The 25,633-nt window shown below is 41.6% G+C and overlaps 1 protein-coding gene across 2 annotated transcripts in view; it reads right to left on the bottom strand.

Annotated features, from left to right (window-relative positions):
- The window catches only part of LOC134099367 (NACHT, LRR and PYD domains-containing protein 3-like), a 41,181-nt gene extending 20,908 nt beyond the window's left edge, over positions 1-20,273 (bottom strand). Inside the window, exons 1-10 of one of the 2 annotated variants that reach the window (XM_062552319.1) lie at positions 20,158-20,273; positions 16,815-16,923; positions 14,089-14,205; positions 13,555-13,671; positions 12,558-12,674; positions 11,793-12,091; positions 9,732-11,574; positions 8,884-9,054; positions 7,852-8,025; positions 3,184-3,357 (exon numbers count right to left, since the gene is read on the bottom strand). In XM_062552319.1, the coding sequence (XP_062408303.1) occupies positions 3,184-3,357; positions 7,852-8,025; positions 8,884-9,054; positions 9,732-11,574; positions 11,793-12,091; positions 12,558-12,674; positions 13,555-13,671; positions 14,089-14,205; positions 16,815-16,849 (3,047 nt within the window). In that variant the 5' untranslated portion in view covers positions 16,850-16,923; positions 20,158-20,273. Of the gene's footprint in view, positions 1-3,183; positions 3,358-7,851; positions 8,026-8,883; positions 9,055-9,731; positions 11,575-11,792; positions 12,092-12,557; positions 12,675-13,554; positions 13,672-14,088; positions 14,206-14,657; positions 15,239-16,814; positions 16,924-20,157 lie in introns of those variants that run through there. The other variant, XM_062552242.1, reaches the window with a different exon arrangement.
- Between the last annotated feature and the right edge of the window lie 5,360 nt (positions 20,274-25,633).

Consider the following 25,633-nt stretch of genomic DNA (forward strand, 5'->3'; position numbering starts at 1 on the left):
GGCTCCAGAATCTCATCCCGGTATCTAACTGCATTAAGATTGCCTTCAATGATAACAAGGTCTGTCTTTCCAGTTAGGGAGATGCCACCCCACACCATGACACTGCCCCCACCGAAAGGTGTCACCCTATCTGTGCAGCAGTCTACATAGCGTTCTCCCTGCCGTCTCCACACCTTGATCCTGCCATCCACCTTCCGCAGACAGAACCTTGATTCATCACTGAACATGACGTTGCCCCACATTGGAAGGTTCCACTGTCTGTGCTGTCGGCACCAGTGCAAACGGCCCTGACGATGACGTGCAGTCATTTCAGGCCTCCTGACAGCCTTATGTGCATGAAGATTGGCTTCATGCAGTCTGTTCCTCACAGTCTGTAGTGAGAGCCGGTTTTGGTACCGTTGAAAAAATCTTCCCTGTAAGTCTCTGGCAGTAAGCCTGTGGTTCCTTAGTGCAGCAAGAGTGAGGACCCAACCGGTCTTCTTGGGGTGTTGTCTTCTTGGGACGGCCACTTCTTGGTCTGTCTTGGTCCTAAGTTTGGAAATGGTACCAGGACTGACACCAAATGATGCTGCCACTCTATATGCTGGGACACCAGCCTCAAGTTGCCCTATTGCACGGGCCCTATCCTGAAGAGACAAACGTGGCATCTTTCCACCAGTGTTGCTGCTTGGAGAAACCACAAATCCAACAAGTGGCAGAACCCATGCTTAGGTACCAATTTAGGCACACCTGTGACTGGCACTCACCTTGTAGCACTTGACGCCCAAAACGAGATGTCTGGCAGCAGAACCATATTACTGGCCATTTTGGCACATTTTTATTGGCACTACTCAGACATTTCGCTGTATTGCTCATTCCATGATTGCCCTATGCTTACAAGCTATACCTCATTGTAAAGGTGACAAATCAACGATAAAAATGGTATGAAACACTTTACTGGTTAGTATTGCTAAAGGGGAGATATAATGGGCCAAAGTCAAGGTTCCTTACTTTTTGTGAGCGGTTTACTTAAAGGGATAATCCGGAGTGAAATGCACTTTAGATCAATTTTTTGACTATTGGGAGAACATACGTTGAGTTGACACCAAAATAATGTCATTCGGATGTATTTTGAGAAAGTTCGAGCTACCGTTTTTAGCCAAAACTCGTTAGCCTGGAAGTGACCGGGGCAAGTCCTTTCGCCACTACAAAACGCTATTTTTATACCTCTTCTACTGTTCCAACCAACACTACACTTACGTGGTAGTGAGTAGAGGGTCCCTAAAGCCAAACCGAAGTATCCCCACGTCTTTATGTGGTCGGATAGAGAGTCCAGAATGAATTTAACCGAGTCCGTACCTTTCCGGAAATGTTATTAAAATGTTGTTAACAGGTTGCTAGCTGCAGCAGCGACATTTCCGGAAAGGTACTGACTCGATTAAATTCATTCTGGACTCTCTATCCGACCACATAAAGACGTGGGGATACTTCGGTTTGGCTTTAGGGACCCTCTACTCACTACCACGTAAGTGTAGTGTTGGTTGGAACAGTAGAAGAGGTATAAAAATAGCGTTTTGTAGCGGTGAAAGGACTTGCCCCGGTCACTTCCAGGCTAACGAGTTTTGGCTAAAAACGGTGAACTCGAACATTCTCAAAATACATCCGAATGACATGATTTTGGTGTCAAAAATTGATCTAAAGTGCATTTCACTCCGGATTATCCCTTTAATCTTACAATCAAATAGTTAGTCATTATCTGTTGAGTATGGTTGTCTGGACAAATAATATATTCAGGGATGCGGATGAGAGAGAAATTATGTTTACTAATGACTTAACAGTAACCATTTAAATGTGAATGAGTGTTATGTGTATGGGTTAAGTGATCAAGGGCACAACAGTAAAAACTGGAAATTGAACAACTTTTCAGCTCCTAAACTAGGGTGACCAGATTTCTCTGAACTAAAACCGGGACACTTGTTCGTGACCAAATGTAACGTGAACATGCGACAGGTGAAACTTGCCCAAACGGTAGTGGGGGTTCGGGGGTGTTACCCCCGAGAAAACTTCTTAAATATCACTGTGTTAATGCACAAATTCTGTGCACTTTCAGTCAGAGATTAGGGCCTGCACTATTCCTAAAACACACATGCATGTCTGACTTCTAAACATGCCTCACCTATTATCCAGATGGCCTGCATGATTTTTTTTTTTTTTCAAACTCAGCCATATTATTTTTACCTTAGTTTACATCATGTGTGATGACTCAAAACAGCTACTCTTGTCAGATGGCCATTATACATCACTGAAAGCTGAGATTCCAGGCTTTCAGAAAAGGTACCATACCAGCCTTTGCCACCTTTTCGGTATACCCTCACAGACTAATAGGTTATTGAGAATGATGACTTTCTCTTCAGCATTGTCGTAGCGTAACCTGCTAGCCATCGAGGCATTGAAACAATGTAACGTTGACTGCAAAGATTATACAGACTGTTGTGATTGACTGACACACGCTCATACACACACAAACGCTTTAAAGAATAGAATAGAATAGAGAAATTCGCCAGAGAAATTCGTTTCTCTGCATTTAACCCGAATTAGTGAACACACACAGCACACAGTGAACACACAGTGAGGTGAATCACACATTAACCCGGAGCAGTGAGCTGCCTGCCCAACCAGCGGCGCTCGGGGAGCAGTGAGGGGTTAGGTGCCTTGCTCAAGGGCACTTCAGCCGTGGACTGGTCAGGGATCGAACTGGCAACCTTCCAGTCACAAGCCTGCAACCCTAACCAGTAGGCCACGGCTGCACAACATTTTGCTAGTTTCTACATGGGTTTAGGTAGTGATCGGGCTATAATAAAACCACAGTGGTTGGTGAAAACCGGGACATATTAGCATCCCAACAGGCTTTTGTCGGGACTCGGGACACGCCACTCAGAATCGGGACTGTCCCAGTAAAACCGGGACGTCTGGTCACCCTATCCTTAACCACTATGCTACCAACACCCCACTCATGAAAAACAAATGTGTTGTGCTTATTTTGTTCATATATCCACTGGTAATTCATATTATTCCTGCCATTTGTGGTCCTCAGTGTACTTTAAATGTTACAAACTGGCTTCGTTTTGAATGTCCACTCTGTAGTCTGGATTATACTTCAATATTAGTTGCTAAATGACAATATACTTCAAATCTAAAACCAACCTTAATTTATGTAGTCTGCAATGGGGACTAGATAGACCTTTAGAGAGAAGCTGAACTCCAGAATCTCCCAGGTCATTGGTACTCAGGTCCAGCTCGATCAGGGAGTTTGGTGACTGCAGAACTGAAGCAACATCTCCAAGGGATTTGTTATCAGGGAGTTTACATTCAGCAAATCTGCAACACAGTGTGAGATACATTTAGGACATACAATTAATAACATTCATATCCCTAGCAAATATTGATTTCATGTTGATTTTCTCTTGGCCAACATGCTTGTTCTGACTGAAATCAGAGATATCTGTAAATGTCATATCTGCTGTAGGACCAATACCAGTCAAAAAGACTATATTGGCAGGGGCGCAGATAGTATTTTTGAACTGGGGGGGACAGCTGTAACCCCCCCATATATATATATATATATATATATATATATATATATATATATATATATAATATATATATATATTACATTTTAAAATGAAAAGAATTCACTTCCACTTATTCCACATTGTAAGTGTACATGCACAATACAATAGAGACCTACATATACAGTATACAATATACAATATACTACACACATACAACATCACACATTAATACTTGCATTGATTTGATATTGAAAAATTCAAAAAGCATACAAATTCTTACATTTTGATGTGTATCTCACCACAGCAAGTTGGCAGCTTGACATGGCTTTCATGTTTGTGTAGGCCCGACTGCCCTGGAAATGGCAATATAAGAACCATGGTGGAGGGATACTTTGGGGCTAAGCAATTTACGAAAATATATGGTGTGTGCCTTACAGAAATAAATGGCAATTTTTATTTAGTGATGAAACATTTTTGACACTTTTTGCGCTCCATATTTGTGACATTAGCTGATCTGACCTGACTTGTTTGCGTGGTAGCACACATGACGTGCACAGATGATGATTCTCTATAATATTTTTACTGCATTGCAATGAACAAAGTAAAGGCAAAAAAGTGTTTATTTGTCAAACAAATTTGGATGCAATATGAGTCTTGAATTGGATACCATACAGGAGTTTGCTAGGATCTCAAAACCGTATTATGAACGTGACTTGCCATAGAGAAACACATGATAATGTTGGATTATGAACATAGGCTATTATGCCACACAAAAACATGGGGTAAGTGGAGCTAAATTAACTTATTATTTTGCTGTCACTTCGTCTGTTTTATGGCCTAGTGGATAGCTGTGGATAGCTCTAGCTCTCCTCTTTCATCTGATATGCGTGCCAAATATTTCTGATGGCGGTTTCACGAGTAAATCAAACGAGAGTAATGGTAGCCGAAGCTATATGACATTATTATTTGTTTGCCACTTCGTCTGTTTTTATAATACAAGGATCGATGTATTTGGTATCAATGGAAAGCGTGTCATGTCTGTGCGATGCCGGGTTCGCGTGTAATTCAAGCGAGAGTCCTGGAAGCGCGGGTGAATGCAGAGCGATATAGACTGTAAATATGATATACTTTGATTTAACCCTATGAGCCCGACGGACGCAAAGTGCGTCAAAAAACGCACACATTTTCTTTGTTACATTGCTCCGCTATTATTTGTCACAGCGAGATGAGACTTATATTGCAGGAAAGAGCAGAACCGGGGCTTTCCAACGATACTAGACACTTGTCTGTGCGATCAAGTATGAAAATAAAATAAAATCATGAAGTTAAATCAAAGTATATCATATTTACAGTCTATATTGCTCTGCGTTCACTGGCGCATCCAGATCTCGCTTGAATTACTCGCGGACCACGCATCGCACAGACATGACAAGCATATCAAATGAAAGAGGAGAAGCAGAGCTTTGCATTGATACCAAATACATCGATCATTTCGTATGATAAAATCAGACGAAGTTACAAACAAATAATAATGTCATATAGCTTTGGCTACCTTTACTCTCCTTTGATTTCCTCGTGAAATCGCGATCAAAAAGATTTGGCACGCATGTCAGATGAAAGAGAAGAGCTAGAGCTATCCACAGATACCAAATACAACCTTCTAGGCCATAAAACAGACGAAGTGACAGCAAAATAATAACTTCATTTAGCTCCACTTACCTCGTGTTTTTGTGTGGCATAATAGCCTATGTTCATAATCCAATGTTATCATGTGTTTCTCTGTTGCAAGTCACGTTCATAACACGGTTTTGAGATCCTAGCAAACTCCTGTATGGTATCCAATTCAAGACTCATATTGCATCCAAATTTGTTTGACAAATAAACACTTTTTGCCTTTACTTTGTTCATTGCAATGCAGGAAAACAAATATTATAGAGAATCATCATCTGTGCACGTCATGTGTGCTGCCGCAAACAAGTCATGTCAGATCAGCTAGTGTCACAAATATGGAGCGCAAAAAGTGCCAAAAAGTCATTTTTTCATCACTAAATAAAAATTGCCATTTATTTCTGGAAGGCACACACCACATATTTCTGTAAATTGCTCAGCCCCAAAGTATACCTCCACCATGGTTCTTATATTGCCATTTTCAGGACAGCCAGGCCTACACAACCATGCAAGTGTCGTGGAGATGTGAGCTTGCTGTGGTGAGATACACGTCAAAATGTAAGAATTTGTATAGTACGCTTTTCAAATTTTTATTATTTAAATATCTAAATCAAATCAATGCAAGTATTTATACATGATATTGTGGCAGATCTAGATAGCCTAGACTGTGCTGAAAAAAACAATATGTAGCATGTGTGAATGGCACTTACAATGACCAGGATAAATGCTTCTAACTAGAGGTAGTGAAAATGCCCTTAAAACAGCTTAGGGCTCATAGGGTTAACTTCATGATTTTATTTTATTTTCATATTTGATCGTACAGACAAGTGTCTAGTCTCGTTGGAAAGCCCCGGTTCTGCTCTTTCGAGCAATATAGGTCTATATATATGTATATGTCGTGTGGGCCCTGTGGGTTTTATCAATGTGTAGTTGATTATGCTCATATTGCTGTACTTGTGTGTTGCTGGGGATTGTAAATAAGGGGACAGACACTCTTACATCATTATGCATGTTTTATTAGGACAATATAGAACGATGCAAAGACTATGGACATTGTATTGTGGTGGGGGGATGAACTGTTGAGTGGCCAGTCTTTTGTCTGCCGTTGCTTGGCCTGAGTTCATAATCAGGCAGGGCAGATTGCTACTTTCAGCATACAGGTGTGTGCATTTGGGGGAAGTGGACGGCCGAGGTGCAGATTGGCTGAGCTCATAATGGACTGGGGAATAAAAGGGCTTACCAGGATGTGATCGGGAGACGAGGTGAAACGGAGCCACCATCGAGGCCAGACGACGGACCCAGCCGCCCCGCCGGTGCCGCTTCTCCTACGGTTCGTTAGCCTGACGCCGAGGAAGCTCCAGCAGAGAGGGATAGCCACGAGAGGAGACTGGGGATCGCCGTCGTAAAGATTATTCTGCGTTCTCAAACCTGATCTAAAGGAACGGTGATTTCATGTCTATTCCTGTGTGCGTGGAGTTTTTATCAGTTGCTATCGAGTGCTCATTAGGATTGTTTACTTGACAGATCCAGCGACAGTGACTCAAGCTACGTTCGGAGGTTCCGGGTTTCCAGGACTGTGACGTCATCACGCCAGCAGGGAAGCGGCGTCGTTTCCTAGCCAACGCTGCCTGCCTGCCAGTCAAAATAAGAGTCCTGCCTGCAGCTGCAACGACCAAGACAGATAAACTGCATTGTTGCCTACCTGTGTTGTACAGGGGGGTTTGGTGAGACTGACGTTTATTTTTGATTTATTGTTTTGTTTCTTTTATTTATTTCGGTCGGGAGGGGACCCGACCGAACGGACATTTTTCTTATTCATTTCTTATTGTGTGTTGTCTGTGTCTCCATCCGAAGGGGTTCTGGCTTGGGAGGAGTGGGCAGCTAGGGTTTCGAGTATTGGCCTGAGGATCCTTAATGTGCACGTGTGCAATTGGTTCTGTAGTGTGAATCAGGATATTTGCTGTGGTATTCTATTTGATTTCTGTGTGTGACTAGACTAGTCTCATTGCTTGCTGTGTGGCCTATTCACTTGTGTTAAAATCCTGGACCCTGCTCTGTGACTAACGTTGGCCTACTAACCCTTGCTAGAGACCTATGTGGGCAAAATCTTATGAATTGTATTTAATAAAGATTTGTATTTTATCTTAAGCATCTGTCTGTGTTGTGGTGTGTGTCCTGGGATTCCGAGCCTGTTCAGGGGTCTGTTGTCAATACTAGGCGACATATATATCTCGCTGTGACTAATACTCGTGGAGCAATGTAACAGAGAATAATGGGTGTGTTATTTTTATTTTATTTTTTTGCCCTGCAAGTGGGGGGGATAGATCGAGGTCAATCAGAATCTGAGGGGGACACATCCCCCCCATCTGCGCCCCTGTATATTGGGCAACATAAAAAAACAGGATTATCTATAAAACCATCCGATTTGAATTGATCAGACCACCGGTTTTCTTGTTAAACCACTTGTTCCCTTGCTAGTTTTAGTTTATATTTTAAAAGATTATACTTCTGTACTCAACTATATATCAGGAGTGTTATTAAGGTAACTTTTATATAGCACATTTTTGTATGCACAGAGTGCAACCCAAAGTGCTCCAATAACTAGTTTGTTGTTATGTCATAGAATACATACCGAAGTGCTTCAACTTTACGGTCAGGATGCTCCAATGTTGCAGATAACAGCTTCTGTGCAGATTCTCCAGGATGATTGTTGCTCACATCCAGCTCTTTCACACAAGAGGGGTTTAACATCAGAGTGAGAGCCAGACAAACATACCCTTCATCTGAGATACCGCACTTACTGAGCCTGAGAGAGAGAGAGAGAGAGATAGAAAGAAAGAAAGAAAGAGGATAAAGAAGGCATCAACACACCAAACAGACTTCAGAGGGCTAGCATTAAGGAGGTACTAGCTACATTTAATCAGTTGAAATACTCATGGGCCATGATGACCGTAGGTTTGAACAGCTCAGTAGATTGATGGACTTCTGACAGTGGCAGATTTGTCATGGTAGTTTGTTATCAGACCAGAGTTTCACTATAACATGATAGCTCAGCAGCAGCAGTAGACTTGTGGCGGATCTCACAGAGCTAACTGCAGGGCTGGTTCCAGCCTATACTTTTGGGTGGGCAACATTGCCTGGCTGCTCTAGCTGTTGCTTTTGGGGTTTTTCTTTTTCACATATGCCCAACTGAAAAAAATAATATCTGTATAGGCTGACACTCCACTTTACTTTGGTAGGGTGGGCAAAACGCAATGCTTAGCTCAACCTGGACCCTGCCCAGAGCCAGCCCTGGCTAATGGGTACAGCTCCAGTCCCGAGAGATATCTGACCAAGTTGTTGGAATTTCATGAAAACAAAGATGTTGGAGAACAATTTGCCAGACAGAGTCACCTGAGCCAAACTTGAACACCAAGGTGGGCAAAGCGTTCAGAAAGCGGACCCATGGGACTGATGATGTGTCCAGATTGCATCATGTTAATGTATGTTACAAACAGGACCAATCCAGTTACAAATAATGAAACTCAAAAATAGGCTCAGAAGTAGGAACAATGCACATATATAAGCAAGGTGTGGTGTTTTTCAGTGTGCACCAGTTAATATTCTACTTTTTTAGTTATTCTAACTCATCAGGAAATTTAAGAGAAATAAAGAAATGTCTCACCTTAATGTCTGTATTTTGCAGTTAAAACTAGACAGTCCCTTGGAGAGAAGCTGAACTCCAGAATCACCCAGGTCATTCTTACTCAAGTCCAGCTGTAGCAGGGAGTTTGGTGACTGTAGAGCTGAAGCCATAATCTCACAGGATTTTTCTGTGAGTTTACAGTCTGAAAATCTGCAATGTTTGACAGAATTATGAACATTTTTCGCAAGGTTATTTGTAGTCAAATGCACAGAGAATAATAGTGTAAAACACTGTAGTTGATGTTGCATTTAGATTTGCTGACACATAAATGATTCATATGTTACCTGTAAGCAAGTAGTGCTATTCTACACGCAATTACTTAATGTTATAAATGCCCAACTAGTTGAAAATGCTTCAGATCTTTTGTTATGGACAATGAATATTGTTGTTTACTGAAAGTGTATAACCATAAATCCTAAGAAAACAAAGAAAACAGGTGATAGGTAAGTGAAAAGGTGATGGATACAGTGCCCTCCATAAGTATTGGAATACAGGCAAAAGTTGACTATGAAGAGATATATACCATCTTTTGGAAATTGATTCAAACTAATGATTAAAACTAAAGTTAAAACTAATAACACATTATTGAAATATGAATGAACTAGGTAGCTACTCAAATGCTTTGCTTGATGTGAAGATAAATGTCCATCCTCTAAAACACACTCTGCATTACTACATATGACACACCATTGTGTGGTGTTGATCTTTACTTTCGAATTTAAGTATCTTTAAATGTTTTGTACTGTCTCAACAGCAGACAGACAGTAGTGACTTCAACATTATATTTAGTCGCTATAATTAGCAGAGTATCTCCATCAGAAACATACTCTGCCTTTCTGCAGCACCTCACAGCTGGGATCAGTCTCCTGCGTCCTTCATCTGATGTGTTGTATTTCTTCAGGTCAAACTCATCCAGCACCTCCTTAGACATCAGAAGTATGTGGGCCAGTGCTGAACAGTGGGCAGGCGACAACTTCTGTTTAATGTTCTTTGGTGATGACAAGTATTTCTGAATTTCCTCATGCATGGAATGATCATTCATTTCAAACAAACAGTGGAACAGATTGATGCATCTTTCAGGAGACAGACCTGCTGTGTTAAGCTTCTTAATATACTGACATACTGTTTTGATGCTATTTGAGCTGTTGTGTGTGTGGTTCAGTACACCTTGCAGAAGTCTGTGATTGCTCTCCAGAGAAATGCCCATAAGAAAGCGAAGGAAGAGATCCAGGTGTCCGTGCTGGCTTTTCAAAGCCTTATCAACTGCACTCTTCAGTAAAACATGTAAGTTGTCTTGAGGTTTCAGTCCTAGAATTGATCTAAAATTTGATACCACTGATGGATTGAGTTCATCTCTATGCTCATCACAGATAAAGGATTCCAGTGATGTAATGTTCTTCACCAAATATGAGTGAAACACGTACAAAGCTGCCAGAAACTCCTGGATGCTCAAATGCACAAAACAGTAGGCTTTCCCCTTGTGACACATATATTCTTCCTTGAAGATCTCCGTACACATGCCAGAGTACACTGAGGCTTCACTGATATTAATGCCACACTCTTGCAGGTCTTCCTCATAAAACATCAGATGGCCATTTTCCAAATTCTTGAAAGCCAGTTCAGCCAGCTTCAGTAAAATGTTTCTTTGAGATTTCAGACCTATATCTGCTTCAGTTTCACTCTGATATTTCTGTTCCTTCCTGATAGTCTGGATGAGCAAGAAGTGTATGAACATCTCAGTCAATGTTTTAGGAATGTATTTAATGTTTTTCTTTTCCAGTATCTGCTGAAGTACAGTAGCTGCAATCCAACAGAAGACTGGAATGTGGCATATGATGTGGAGACTCCTGGATACCTTTATGTGAGAGATTATTTTGCTGGCCTGGCTCTCATCACTGATTTTCTTCCTGAAGTACTCTTCCTTCTGTGGGTCGTTGAATCCTCGCACTTCTGTTACCTGGTCGATATACTGAGCAGGAATCTGACTGGCTGCTGTTGGGCGTGAGGTTATCCAGATGAGTGCAGATGGAAGCAGAGTTCCCCGAATGAGGCTTGTCATCAGAACATCCACTGTTGATGTTTGTTTTACATCAGACAACGCACTCTTCTGTTCCAGATCCAGAGTCAACCGGCTCTCATCTAAACCATCAAAGATGAACACAACCCGACAGTCTTTGTATCCTTCATTATCATTCAGATCCTTCAGTTCAGGGTGGAAGTCAAGTAGGAGCTTGTGAAGGCTATACTTATCATGCCGGACTAAGTTCAGCCCACGGAAAGAAAGGGGAAATATAAAATCTGCATCTTGATTGGCCACCCCATCTGTCCAGTCAAGAATGAACTTCTGCACTGAGACTGTTTTTCCAATGCCAGCAACACCTTTGGTCATCACAGTTCTGATGTGCTTCTCCTGTCCAGGTAAGGGCTTGAAGATGTCATTGCAGTTGATTGGTGTGTCTTCTGTGCTTTCTCGTCTAGATGCTGACTCTATCTGCCAAACCTCATGTTCCTTATTCACGCCTTCACTCTCTCCTTCTGTGATATAGAGTTCTGTGTAGATCGTATTGAGGAGTATCTCAGCTCCTGGTTTGACGATGCCTTCAGATATGTTCTCAAACCTCTTCTTCAGACCAGCTTTGTGATTCTCTATTACTCTCCTCAGGTCCTCATCTGTTTAAAAAAGTCAATAAGGGAAAAGAAAAATGCAATAAAGGCATATAACAAGTTGATGATACACCAACCTGTATTTTCAATTGATGCATCAACATATTCTTTTTAAATCTATTTCTGTCCAAAAAAACATGAACAAATTTTGAAATTAAAATCAAAGTCATAGCAAATAGTAAATAGTATTTTGCCATTTTTTGGCAACAAAAATATATACTCACCTAGTTCTCTCTTTCTGCCTGGTGTATGTTCAGTGTGCAGGTGTCTTCTGCTGTTGATCAAGTCTGTGTGTTCATCCTGTGTACTCATATCCGTGTGATCATCCAGAGGAGGCTGTAGAAGAGGTTGGGTTCTGCATGTCTTCCCACACTGGGCACAGGCTTGGTCTCCTGCTAGTCCAGGCTGCTTCCAGAAGCTGCTGATGCACTGTCTGCAGAAACTGTGTCCACAGGTGGTGATGACTGGATCCCGCAGTACCTGCTCACATACTCCACACCTGGACTGGTCCTGGGTCAGATCACTGCAGAGACAATGGATAAGAAAAGCAAATGATCATACCACTGTGTGTGTGTGTGTGTGTGTGTGTGTGTGTGTGTGTGTGTGTGGCTAAGTTAAAATGGCTTGCCATAGAACTGCCAGGTCAAACGCATTTCTAAGTAACGTTGAGGGACTTTCAAGTTCGTTCAGTGTGTTCCCAAATGCTTCAAGAAATATGTCCTCCCTCATAACATAGAATAGTTTTAAACATGTTACATGTGCTGATGTTGAAGTGTTTTGATTCCCAGCGTGTGTGTGTGTGTGTGTGTGTGTGTTTGTGTGTGTGTGTGTGTGTGTGTGTGTGTGTGTGTGTGTGTGTGTGTGTGTGTGTGTGTGTGTGTGTGTGTGTGTGTGCGTGCGTGCGTGCGTGCGTGCGTGCGTGTGTGTGTGTGCAGAATTGCATGTGAGAAATGAATAACTTTCATAAATCCTAAGAGCTGATGACTCACTCTGCATCAGGTGGGACTGGTCCGGTGCTGAGGTTGGGCTGAACATCCTCCTTGGACCGGCCACTCCTCATGGACACACCGCTGGGCACTGGAGATGGAGGTCTGTGTGTCTGTGGTCTACAAACACAAACAGACACAAGGAACTAGTCAGCACAAACACTCTGTGGGATGTTTACATTTATTCACATTTGACATCAGGCATTTAAAAAAAGCAACTAGTAGCCAATGCGCTAACATAGGCTACCCCTGTATGAACAGCTTAATTAGCGATACCTACGCCGGAGATGGTTAGCCTGTTTGACAGCTCAGGGATATCAACGCAGAGGTATGTTTGTAACCAGCATATTTATGGTTTTGCAAGCTAACATTTAGGGTGATCTTCATATTCATTGTGATACTAGGCCTATATTGGCTCATGCATATGAAAAAATAATGTAATGTAATGAATTATTTTGTAAGGAACACACGTGAAACAATTAACGTTTTCACATTACAGTTTGCTGATAACATTTCAAATATATCCCAGTTAGCTCATTAGCAGGTTATTGAGTAAAGTAGGCTATACTGTTGATGTTGTTTCATAGCCTTTTGTGTACTGCGCGAGTTTGACAAGAGCTACTTGACATGGGCTCACGTGAGCTCTCAAACACTGTCCACTAATCTACTTATGTGCTGCATCCCTCTGCTTTAAGCATCTAGTGTTTATGTTGGCTAACTGTATCTGGATGTGGTGCTATCAGAGCAAGAAGTTAGATATGGCGCATGACGTGCAGTGATGCATCGTATCGCCATTTAAATGAAGCACCGAAATGAGGCACCGAAATTCACGTTGTTATTCGGTATGGTTACTACCGTTTGTGTCGGCACCGGTTCCATACTAGAACCGTGTTTCGGTGCCCAACCCTAGGCAGCAGGTCACAGTAGTGTGTGTGTGTGTGTGTGTGTGTGTTTGTGTGTGTGTAATAACTTTCATAAATCCTAAGAGCTGATGACTCACTTTGAATCAGGTGGGACTGGTCCGGTGCTGAGGTTGGGCTGAACATCCTCCTTGGACCGGCCACTCCTCATGGACACACCACTGGGCACTGGAGATGGAGGTCTGTGTGTCTGTGGTCTACAAACACAAACAGACACAAGGAACTAGTCAGCACAGACTATTCTCTGTGGAATGTTTACATATTCACACTTGACATCAGAACAATAATCACAGCCATGGAAAATTAAGCAGAAATATAATAAATCAAATGAACCTCATGAGTTGAAAGTGTTCATGTTTTATGATAAAGTCACAAAATCTACACATGCAGAATGTGTCTCTCTCACTATTTATCTCACACACAGACACACACACACAGTTCATGTAAATGTAATGGAGGCAGCAGATCACAGTAGTCCAGAGTCTGCAGTGTCTCTGTGTGTGTGTGTGTGTGTGTGTGTGTGTGTGTGTGTGTGTGTGTGTGTGTGTGTGTAGAACTGCATGTGATTGTGAGGAATGAATAACTTTCATAAATCCTAAGAGCTGATGACTCACTCTGCATCAGGTGGGACTGGTCCGGTGCTGAGGTTGGGCTGAACATCCTCCTTGGACCGGCCACTCCTCATGGACACACCGCTGGGCACTGGAGATGGAGGTCTGTGTGTCTGTGGTCTACAAACACAAACAGACACAAGAAACTAGTCAGTACAGATTCATTTATCTGTGGGATGTTTACATTTTATTCACACTTGACATTGTCCGCACACTGGAGTTTCGAACAGTCTACGTCATCTTCTAGCCTACATATCCTTCTTGTCATATCAATTACTTGCATGAAGAAGACCCAGACAGGTCCAAATGTTGTTGGTTTTGTCATGTATGTCAAATGTGTTGTAAAATGTGTATGTTCTGGAAAAGGTGTTGTGTTTTAGCCACTATAATCAGCCTTATGGCCTCAATTTTCGTCATTATTTTTCAATTTCAATTTAATGTCGCTTATAGAGCGCCAATACATTACACATGTCTCAAGGCGCTTTACAGAGTGTTAGACATTCAAAGAGAGCCCATGAGTAACAGGGGCAAGGAAAAACTCCCTAGAATTGGAGATACATATAGGAAGAAACCTCAGACAGACCCACGACTCAAGGGCCCAACCCATCTGCCTTGGGTCAGTTACAGTACAGTCATTTGTAGTTTGAAAGTTACAATGACAATGAAAGTTCAAATAGTCCAGTGTAGGGAATAAATTGTCCATTAGTAATCCATTAGTTATTTCTGAAGGTGATGGGTCGCTGGGATCCGAGGGCCAAAGATTCGGGCAGGGAACCACAGCAGGCGATGTTAGGGCAGTCATAGGGATGGCGAAGGCAATGGCGATGGTAGGGCAGTCAGAGGGATGTGACTTCAGGTGTGATGAGGGACAGGCACAGAGATGGTTGATGGCTGGTAATGGTTTACCTCACAGGTGAGGTATAGGAGAAAGGGAAGAGAAATAGAGTGTGTTAGTATTACTGTAAGCCATATTAAGTATTAATAAGTATATCAATGGTGATATAAATGGTTATACTATAGAGGGTTTACAAAACGCTTTTACACACCTCTTTTGTGGGGACAGGTGCGTAGGAATAGGTTACCCAGTTAAACCCGAAGAGGCATCCCGCACATCGTCCACCACGCATGCAAACATCCACCCACCCACCACGCACGCAACATCCACCCACCCACAATGCCCCCCCCAATGCCCCCCCCCCCCCAGGCGAACCCACACACCACCTCTGAACCGCGCGTCGGAGCAGCATGGCTGAGCATGGCCAGCCAGAGTCCGCCCACAGGCGGCGCCACCCATCCGCAGACACCCCCCACCACCATCCGCGAGCAGAGAGAACGGGGCCCGCGCCAGCCCCACCCCAACCACAACACCACGCGAACACACACCACGGCCCGACCAGGACACACAGTCTGATCCGCCCCGCCGCCCGGGCCCCCCGGAAGCAGCGCCCCCAGAGCAAAAGTCCAGAATGCTTCATGTCTTTGGACGTGTCATCCTGTCATCCTGTTGACAGGGTCGGGAGGCGTAGGGAGGCGATGTAGTGTAATTAAAAACGTTAAAATCATTGGACATTGGTGTAATGTAATTAAAATCGTTAAAACCATTGGACTTCCACTCTAGAAACACCACCCCAAGAAGGCCCGGACCGCGAGCCCAATCCAAATACAATGCCGCAACAGCCCTCCCCTCCGCCATCCACTCCCAGCATTCCCACCTCCCCCGTCCCCCCCATCCCACTAAATGCACATCCGTGCACATCTGATCAGACTGCATGCCCCAGCCAGACCGCCAATATACGCCCACGCAGAGCCACTGGCGAATGGAGCCGACACGAACCCCCCCCCCCCCCCCATCTACAGACGGCGACGGGAGGCCCCCCGCGGACGAGCAACGCCACCCGCGAACGGACCCCGACCGGCCCAGAGCACCCAGCCACACCACCCAGGCGCGCAGCCCAGACATGATGCGCAAGCCCACCCGGGGAAGGCCCATGACCGAAACGGCGCAAATGGACAAAAGCCCGCATGCGCAGTGAATGAACAAATGCCCGCACGCGCAACAGACAGCACGCGGGACCCTCCCCCCCAAGCTACACTATAGAGGACAGGACAGGGAGAGAAGGAAAGAGGGAGAGTTGAGAGAGACAGAGGGAGAGGGGAGAAGAGGAGTTGTACGGCATGCCACATAAGAAGTCCATGACAGCGCAATGCTAAAGCAGCATAACTAAGGCATGGTGGAGGGTGGTCAGCACCAGATCAGGTGTGGTCAGTAGCCACCATGGGATGCATGACTGGGGCACCAGTCACACAAGCCCACAGCAGAGGTGGTCCGTTCCAGTAAGACCCTGAGGTGGTTGAAGTTCCACACTGCACCATACCTAACTATTATGAGGAGGGGAGCAAAATCAGTCCAAGTCATTGGCTGCAATCGTGACATAACAACTCTGTGATGTGTTCCTCCCAATCACTAATGACATTAAATGCATGACCCAGATAAGGATATGTTTTCTGACATTGATACAGTCGGGCAGGTGTCTGCAGGGCACAAGGTTTATCACACACACACCACACTCACACACACACACACACACACACACACACAAATACACACACACACACACACCGCAGAATTTGGACTACTGTGACCTGCTGCCTCCATCACATCTGCATGACCAGCACATGTGTGTGTGTGTGTGTGTGTGTGTGTGTGTGTGTGTGTATTATGTACTCACCCTGCATTGGTCTGTGTTGATGTATTGTTGTCCATGTTCACATCTGTGCACTGCAGACTCTGGTCTACTGTGACCTGCTGCCTCCTGAGCCTCTTGACATATTCAGGAACTTGTGTTGGATAGAAGAACAGAGCTAAATATCATTGCTTATTTGAGTGCGGTAAAGTTGTTTTCATTTTGGATATTCAACAGACATTCGACTGAGTTGATACAAACGTTGCTTGTTAATCGTGTGTCAAAGACATCTAAGATTCTAGGCTAATAAATCACACAATGCAACCCCATTTACAGAGGTATTCAGCCTATATTTGGTGACCTAATTTGGTGTTTTGAACCAGCAATATTTCACTTGTAATAACACGGTAACGCAAAACCATAGAAGCACACCACATACGTTGAAAGGAAGCTATTGCTCTGGACTACCTTTCACAGCAGTTGCTTTTTCAAAATAAAAGTCCTACTTCTCTATAGAACAATTGGCACAATTTCCCCATGCCAATATTGCAGGCTGCGGAGCTCTTGTGGCCAAATAACTCACCATTCTAACCCTCTTAAGGAGATCTTCATATCACAGTCAACATTTGTTACAAATAATGCTTCATTTGGTGTTTGGAGGCCTCTTGTAATATTCCACTTGTAATAACACGCTAACGCTAAACAGTAGAGGCACACGGCAAACGCTATAAACATCCTATTGCTGTGGACTTTCTTTCACAGCAGTTGGTTTTTCAAAATAATAGTCCTACTTCTCTTTTCAACAATTCACACAATATTACCATGCCAATATTTCAGGCTGCAGAACACTTGTGGCCAAATGACTCACACCATTTTAACCCTCCTGTGGAGATCTTCATATCACAGTCAACATTTGTTACAAATAACGCTTCATTTGGTGTTTGGAGACCACTTGTAATATTTGACCGGTAATAACACGCTAACGCAAAACAGTAGAAGCATACCACAAATGTTATAAAGAAGCTATTGCACTGGACTACCTTTCACATCAGTTGTTTTTTCAAATAAAAGTCCTACTTCTCTATAGGCCAATTGGCCATGCCATATGTCAGGCTGTGTCGGACTTGTGGCCAAATAAATCACACCATATTAACCCTCTAACCGCCCAAGGCGCCGTATGGCGACAAGCAACATCACTGATTAAAACAGACGGTAGATCCGAGTAGGGTGACAAATCGCCTTTGTACTCTCCACCACTAGTTGGCAGACATCCAGAGCTTCGATTCAAGCCCAAATTTGAGTAAAAAAGTTTTCAGGAAGTGCCTGCATTACTCGCGAGAAACAAAAAAAAAAGACGCATTTCCTGTTTATAATGCAGAAGTGAAATGCGCGATCGCTATGCACAAATTGAAGCAGAAAAACGGCAAATGTTAAAAAACAAAGTCGTGTGTTATGAAGTCTTGAGTCTGCCATTCACCTACTCTGATTCTGAAGGAGAATATCTGCCTTTTGGAGATTATGATCGGTCGTTCATTGGCAGTGACAGTCAAGATGCGTCTGTGAATGGAGGTGGGTCTTTGCGTGTGTACGTCAATGTTTACCTGCAGCAATGTTGACCAAAGGGTTCAAATAAGCATGGTGTGCTTGGTGCCAGTGATAATCATGATGATAGTGTCTGTAATTGACATGGTACAGACAGCAGGTCTAGTAAAAATAGGGCTCTGAAGAACTACAAAGTCATCCGCGATAGGAACTGATTTGACCAGGCTACTTTATTATATAGTAACATAGGGATTGTGGTAATACTAATAGTTTACTATTGTTGGTTTACATGTGGCTGTGGTCCTGTTTGTTTGTTATGTCGGAGAAATTACAAAAATCAGTAAAACTGCTCAAATGTGTTCAACAATCAGTATTTACTGAAATGTGCATAATTTGACGCTATTGCCATCCTGTGACGTCATAATATGCAAATTAGATGAGTAAATGTACTCCCTTTATAAACTTTAGTTCATACTCAATGATTTTCACATTTACAGTAGGACTTTATCTCTGACCACTTTCAAGCCATGGCCTTTTGAATTTTTTATGCAAAAATCCAAAAAAAACCCGGGCGGTTAGAGGGTTAACCCTCTCTTAGAGCTATAGATTAGCTGGTTTAAAAAAAAAAACTGATGTGAAAGGTAGTACAGTGCAATAGCTCCTTTATAACATTTGTGGTATACTTCTACTGTTTTGCGTTAGCGTGTTATTACCAGTCAAATATTACAAGTGGCCTCAAAACACCAAATGAAGTGTTATTTATAAGAAATGTTGACTGTGATACGAAGAGATCCAAGAGAGGGTTAATATGGTGTGATTTATTTGGTCACAAGTCGGACACAGCCTGACATATTGGCATGGGAATATAGTGCCAATTGGTCTATAGAGAAATAGGACTTTTATTTTGAAAAAAACAATTGCTGTGAAAGATAGTCCATAGCAATAGAATAACGTTTGCCGTGTGCCTCTACTGTTTTGCGTTAGCGTGTTATTACAAGTGGAATATTACAAGAGGCAAGAGGCATTTGTTTGTTACAAATGAAGCATTATTTGTAACAAATGTTGACTGTGATATAAAGATCTCCTTAAGAGGGTTAGAATGGTGTGAGTTATTTGGCCACAAGAGCTCCGCAGCCTGAAATATTGGCATGGGAAAATTGTGCCAGTTGTTCTATAGAGAAGTAGGACTTTTATTTTGAAAAAGCAACTGCTGTGAAAGGTAGTCCAGTGCAATAGCTTCTTTTTAACGTATGTGGTGTGCTTCTACGGTTTTGCGTTACCGTGTTATTACAAGTGAAATATTGCTGGTTCAAAACATCAAATTAGGTCATCTTTTCACCAAATATAGGCTGAATACCTCTGTAAATGGGGTTGCATTGTGTGATTTATTAGCCTAGAATCTTAGATGTCTTTGACACACGATTAACAAGAGTTTGTAAGTTTATGTCTGAACTAATAACATAAAGTTGCACTGGCATATAGCCTATACGGTAGTAGGCTTCACAAATGCCCATACGTTCACACACGACATATTCGGATGAAGCTGGCTCTGGTATTCAGAATATGTCAGTGTTATGCGTAACTTAGCCTACCCTTCAGATAATCAAACGTGGAGCCTAATAATGCCTAATTTTGCATTGTGTCAATTAGCTGTTTACTTATACGGTTTCTTAAACCGTATTAGCTCGCCTTGACAGTGAATAGTCGGGCCTAGGCCTGCTTGAGATGGTTATAAGTAGGTAGGTCTGACGAATGCTTCCGCCATTGCGTAACTTGCCTTACGCACTATGCACTATCGGTTTTTCTTTCTCAATACAACCAATTCAATATATAATAGGCTACTCACCCTGTAGCCCATAGTTGTCAAAATATTAGGAATTACAGTAGTATAATATGCTTCACGGAGGTAGCCTGCCTGGTCGTCGTGTAGCCTAAAATGGTGGAAGGCAAAAATCTACTTTCGGTTTTAAAATGACACGTCACTTGGTATGACAGACAGCACAGAGGCGTGCACTCGACTCGACAAAGAGGAGGAAGACGCTTTGGGTGATTCCTGTTTTGGGTCAGATTTCCATGTCCCAATGATTTACTTACTCTTATTCTTATCAAAATTAGACACATATTAAGATCAAATCAATGTTATTTTAAGTTTAGGTGTTTTCTATTGCTTTAAACTACGTCAATGAATGTAAGGCACCGTTTTATGCGCTGTAGCATATGCGCTCAATTATCCTTAATGCATGTTATCAACTTCCTCAATAAATATAAACTAAAAAATGCTAAAAACGTCAACTTATTATTTTTTGATAGACTGATAGACACTTCCTTTAAGCCTAGTCAAGGAACATTTGGTGAAACTACATTTGTTTTCTGTAGTTATAATATATTATGTCCCTGAAATCCTTTTCCACCCTGTTAGTATGTATTGTATTGCCTCCCAAAAAGGAATACTCCATATAGCAATTTGCAGGAAGTGTGTGGTAGATCGAGCACTCGGTGTGTTCTGTGATTGGTTTGTGTGATTGATTGCTAGTCTGGTTATTTGATGTTGGTTTTATTGGCACAGAGTTTGAAGGCCTTGAGCGTTTCAGGGTTCGAATGTAGGCCTACAACTATTTTGCATAGTCTATGGTGATTTTGTCACAACAAAAACACATTTTTATAAGATTCCTGGTCAAAAATGACCCACGATTAGAAATGAATTAATGAGAAAATTATCGTATACAACTCTATTGATCAGATGGCCTTGTGTGCTTCTGTACATTAAAAACGCACACAACCCTCAGTCCTCTTTGCTTCTGATACCAATAAAGGCATGACGGACACCAAATAGACTAGAGAAAATGTTTGTTAGATAGCATTACACGTCACAGTGTAGGCTACAGTTAATACAGAGAATACTTTTTTTCTTTAGGTTTTAGTGGCACAGAGTTTGAAGGCCTTGAGCGTTTCACGGGTCTTGTGTTTAAGCTATAGGCTATTATTTGAAAGCCCTACGTTCACATACACACAGCATATTCGGATAAAGCTGGCTCTGCTATAGGCTATTCAGAATAGGCCTATATCAGTGTTATGCGTAAGCTGATATTCATGGGTTTCATCAGGTCCCTTTCCACAGGTGTATTAATCAAGCACCATGCAGTCTGCATTGTTAATCAAGAAGCTTGATTTCATACACCTGTGGAAAGGGACCAGATGAAACCCATGAATACTGTCGGTTTTAAAATGATCGCGTCACTAGTTATGACAAACAGCACAGAGGCGTGCACCCGACGAAGAGGAGGAAGACGCTTTTTTCAGAATGAAATTTAAAACTGAGTCAAAGGCAAATTAGGGTATGGTTTTGAACCCTCCTGTTGTTCTCTATTATAGGCTATTAGCTCAGTGTATTAACTCTGACTAGACTCTGTGATTTTGTCATAGGGCATCTGAACACAAACATTTGAATAATTTACAATTGTAGGCCTATTTGACTTTAAAACACCCATGTATATTCCTGGTCAAAAATGACCCACCATTATAAATTAATGGGTGAGAATTAGAATTAGAAATGAATGGTCCATGTATAAAACTCTAGGCACATATTGTACAGAGGTGCTTCTGTACAATAAAACACGCACACAAACACCCCCTCACTCCTCTTGGCTTCTGTGCTAGCCCCCAACCTTTCCCCAATAGTATCTTCCCCTTTCTGACTTGCATGAGCTCAGGTCAATGGGGCCTGCAGGCCATAAATAGCCAATGGAAGTTCAAAACTGGTCATATCCAGAACCTAAGTTGGCACAGAGATAAATCTCAACACTACATGATAATATGTGTTACTTCAGATGTATAACAACTTGTAATGCCGCAAAAAGTGTTTACCTGGAACACAAAACAGTAAACACGAAAGAAACACAACAGAAGGTGTAGGTTCTTAGGTTTCGATTGAAGCTTTAGCTTGACGCTCAGCAAACTCCCTCGTCTCAAAAGCACTTGAAAAGATTCCACGAGTCCACTTCTTATGTTTAACTATTTACTTAAAACTCTTCAAGCAACATTACAAAAAATAATAAAGTTATCCACAAAATACATATATCTCGAGGGTGAGAGCTAGAGAGCGAGGTCAAAAAACGATTTCGCTCCAATCTCCTTTCGGTTTCTAAGTTCCCCACTCCCCACATATCAAAATAAAAGCACCCCAATAGGGCAATATCAGGAACACAATAAAAGTCCTGTCTTATCTTAAAGCAACACAAATGCATTTTAACATTTTTAACTCATGAAATTAAATCATATTCATCATATTAATGAACTTGTACACTTTTAAATGCAAAATGTTTTTAACCTAAATAAACTGCATTTAGGCTCCTACAGAAGGGTTAAGATTTGGTATGGGGTTATAGAGTTATATGGGGTAGCGGGGTTATGCCTGTAAAAATTGCAAATGCAAAGAGATGTGGAGAGAAAAATGTCCTCAATGTACAGGTTTAGTTTTATCTGTCATGTTTGCTCAAGATATTTTTGTCCTCTAAATTATCCTCTAATTGTACTTTAACAATATGTTTGAGACACAATACAATAAACAAATAAAATATACTTTATTCTAAGAAAGCCTGTTTTGTCAAATGTGTTTTGTATAGAGAATATTTACTTAGTGTGTAACTGATTCAAACATAATCAGATCATGATGGATGTGTTAGTGATATGACAACAAAATAGAGTTTTGATAATAGCTGTCTTTGGCTGAAGGGTTTCATTTTGCAAAAGAGTGCAGGATCTGATGATCTGAGTGGATCTGGTGATGTCCTGCAGTAGATCTGAGTGCAGGATCTGGTGATGTCCTGTACATCTGAGTGGATCTGGTGATGTCCTGTAGATCTGAGTGTATACAGTATCTGATGATGTCCAGTTAGATCTGAGTGCGGGATCTGGTGATGTTCTGTAGTGGATCTGAGCGCAGGATGTGATGCTGTCCTTAGATCTTTGTTGACTCTGACTGGCAATTGTTATTGAAATGTTACTCGAGCTCCACCGTCCTCCTTCTTGAAGAAATTAAAATGTGTTAAATAGAAATGCATGACTCAAGCTTTTTCCTAGCGACAGTTAATGCCTAGGTTAAAATATGAAAGTAAAAAGAACCATAGTAGCATTTGATTTTTTAAAAAACATATAATAAAACAATCAAGCAAGATTGTGGCATACGAAGCCAGAGACCAGAGAAACAACCATTCTGCTTGAGGTAAGAGGTAAGAACAGATCTTGGAAAATGTTATATTATTTAGAATATATCATTTTTTTAAGATGGAAAAGCAAACATAGAATATGATGTTTTGACGTCTGAATACATTCTGATAAAGCACTGAACTTGCCAAATAGGTTTTCCAATATCATGTCACAATTGTTCTGGCATTGCCCTAGACAGCACCCCACAAAGTTATTCCCTTTCTGCATCACTATTGTCATACAATATTAAATGAATTGACACTTTGTACATGGAAAGACTATACATGGAGGTATTCCCACATTTATTTTCATTTTAGCCACATGAAAATGATCATTCATGGTCATTTGTTACGGAGACCTCATATATTGCCTCAACATCACTATTGTGTTTGCAGACTAAAACTGATGCCCTGTCTAGTTGAATAAAACATTATTGTTGTGGTTTTCAATTTATTGAGAATTAAAACGGCTCAATTTGAACCCAACAGCACAACAGGGTGAGCTGGTCCTGGTCATGTGGATGTCATTATTTCTTATTTCTTATTTTATTATTTGTGTTGTTTTATTTTTATTGTATTACTTTTATCCTGTTTATTTGTTCTACTGTTCTACTATTGTCATTATTGTTGTGTTGTACAGCACTTTGGAAACCCTGTGTTTGCTTAAATTGTGCTATATAAATAAAGTGGATTGGATTGGATGTGACCCTGTGGACCAGGAGTGTCAGACTCATATGAGGCAGCAGTGTGCCGGATTGGTTGGAGTGAGACCTCACGGGGGCCGTTGTCATGGTCCTGGTCATTGTCACTTTTCTGTGTGGGTAACAGATTGTTGTTTGATGATATCCTCCTTTACTATACCCAGGTATAAGCAAACAAGTACAGACTACAGATCATACTGCTGGTGGATGTTTGACACCCCTGATGTAGACCATCAGTGGAGCAAGCATTACTGCTACAGTTCATTCCTGATCTTACACTGCCACCTAATGGATCACAAATGCAACAGCATGAAGAATACTGAAATGAGTCAAGGCGAGAAATATTAGGGGTGCATATCATTTTCACGCAACTGAATTTTATAGCTGCCATATTCTTCTTTTCTTGAATCTGAACATTGAGTCTGATGGAGGAAATGGAAAACTATGAGGAACATTATTCGCACCATCTCAGGATGTTTATGCTTGAATAAAATGCACTTTCATTCAATCCTAAACATATTGCAGACACATCTGTATATGATTTACCAACACATTTCTGTAATATGTATGGCATTTGCTATATTGATAACACATCCCTTGTAGGCTATCTAATGTGAGAGGACCTGTGACTTTGTCCACCAAAGTGGCAGAATTATTGCCATACCAGACTTGGTGAACTATTTCACTGTCTGACAGTGTTTTGGACACTTTTTGTGGCCTTTTGAATAGGCTAAATATTACAAGGCAAGATCATGGAGGCAATTTATGTTTATGATAGCAACCTACAGTAAATGTTCTATTAGCATAACAAAAGTAATAATAATAAGAAGAAAAAAGTGATTTTTTAAAAACAAGGGAAAAGAAGATAAAGCTAAGCTGCCATACTGCTGTTGAGATATGAGCGAATTGATTATCATGGCGCTACAGTATGGGTTCCGGTGTCTGAGAAGTGTGGAGTCTCTAATGTTAGGGGTCCTGAGCAACTTGGGGTCTTTAAGGATTAAATTGAGAAGCTTCAATTGTAGCATAATGGGCCTTGCTGTTTTAACACTTCTATGGGAAAATAGTAGGCCACTACTATGGAAGCCCATTTCCGCCACTTGGGGGGAAAAGAAACTGTCAGATACTATAAGAATAGGCCTAGATAGGCCTAGAAGAGATAGAGTCATAATTATGAGAAATGTAGCTAATTATAAGATTTAAAGTGATTATTTTGAGATTTTAATAGGCTATTTTAGGTTTATGAACTTAAAAAGTAATAATTAGGCTATGAGATTACCCCCTATACACATGTCCCCTTTACATGAGTATTTACATTGCAAATTTCTCGGTCCTTCTTCATGTGTCTGTTGTAAAATTATGTCATGGTGTTTTCTTGTGATTGCTCTCATGACAAGGTTATTTGACATTTATTTTG

The sequence above is a fragment of the Sardina pilchardus genome, chromosome 1 (assembly GCF_963854185.1).
Source record: "Sardina pilchardus chromosome 1, fSarPil1.1, whole genome shotgun sequence".
Lineage (NCBI taxonomy): Eukaryota > Metazoa > Chordata > Actinopteri > Clupeiformes > Clupeidae > Sardina > Sardina pilchardus.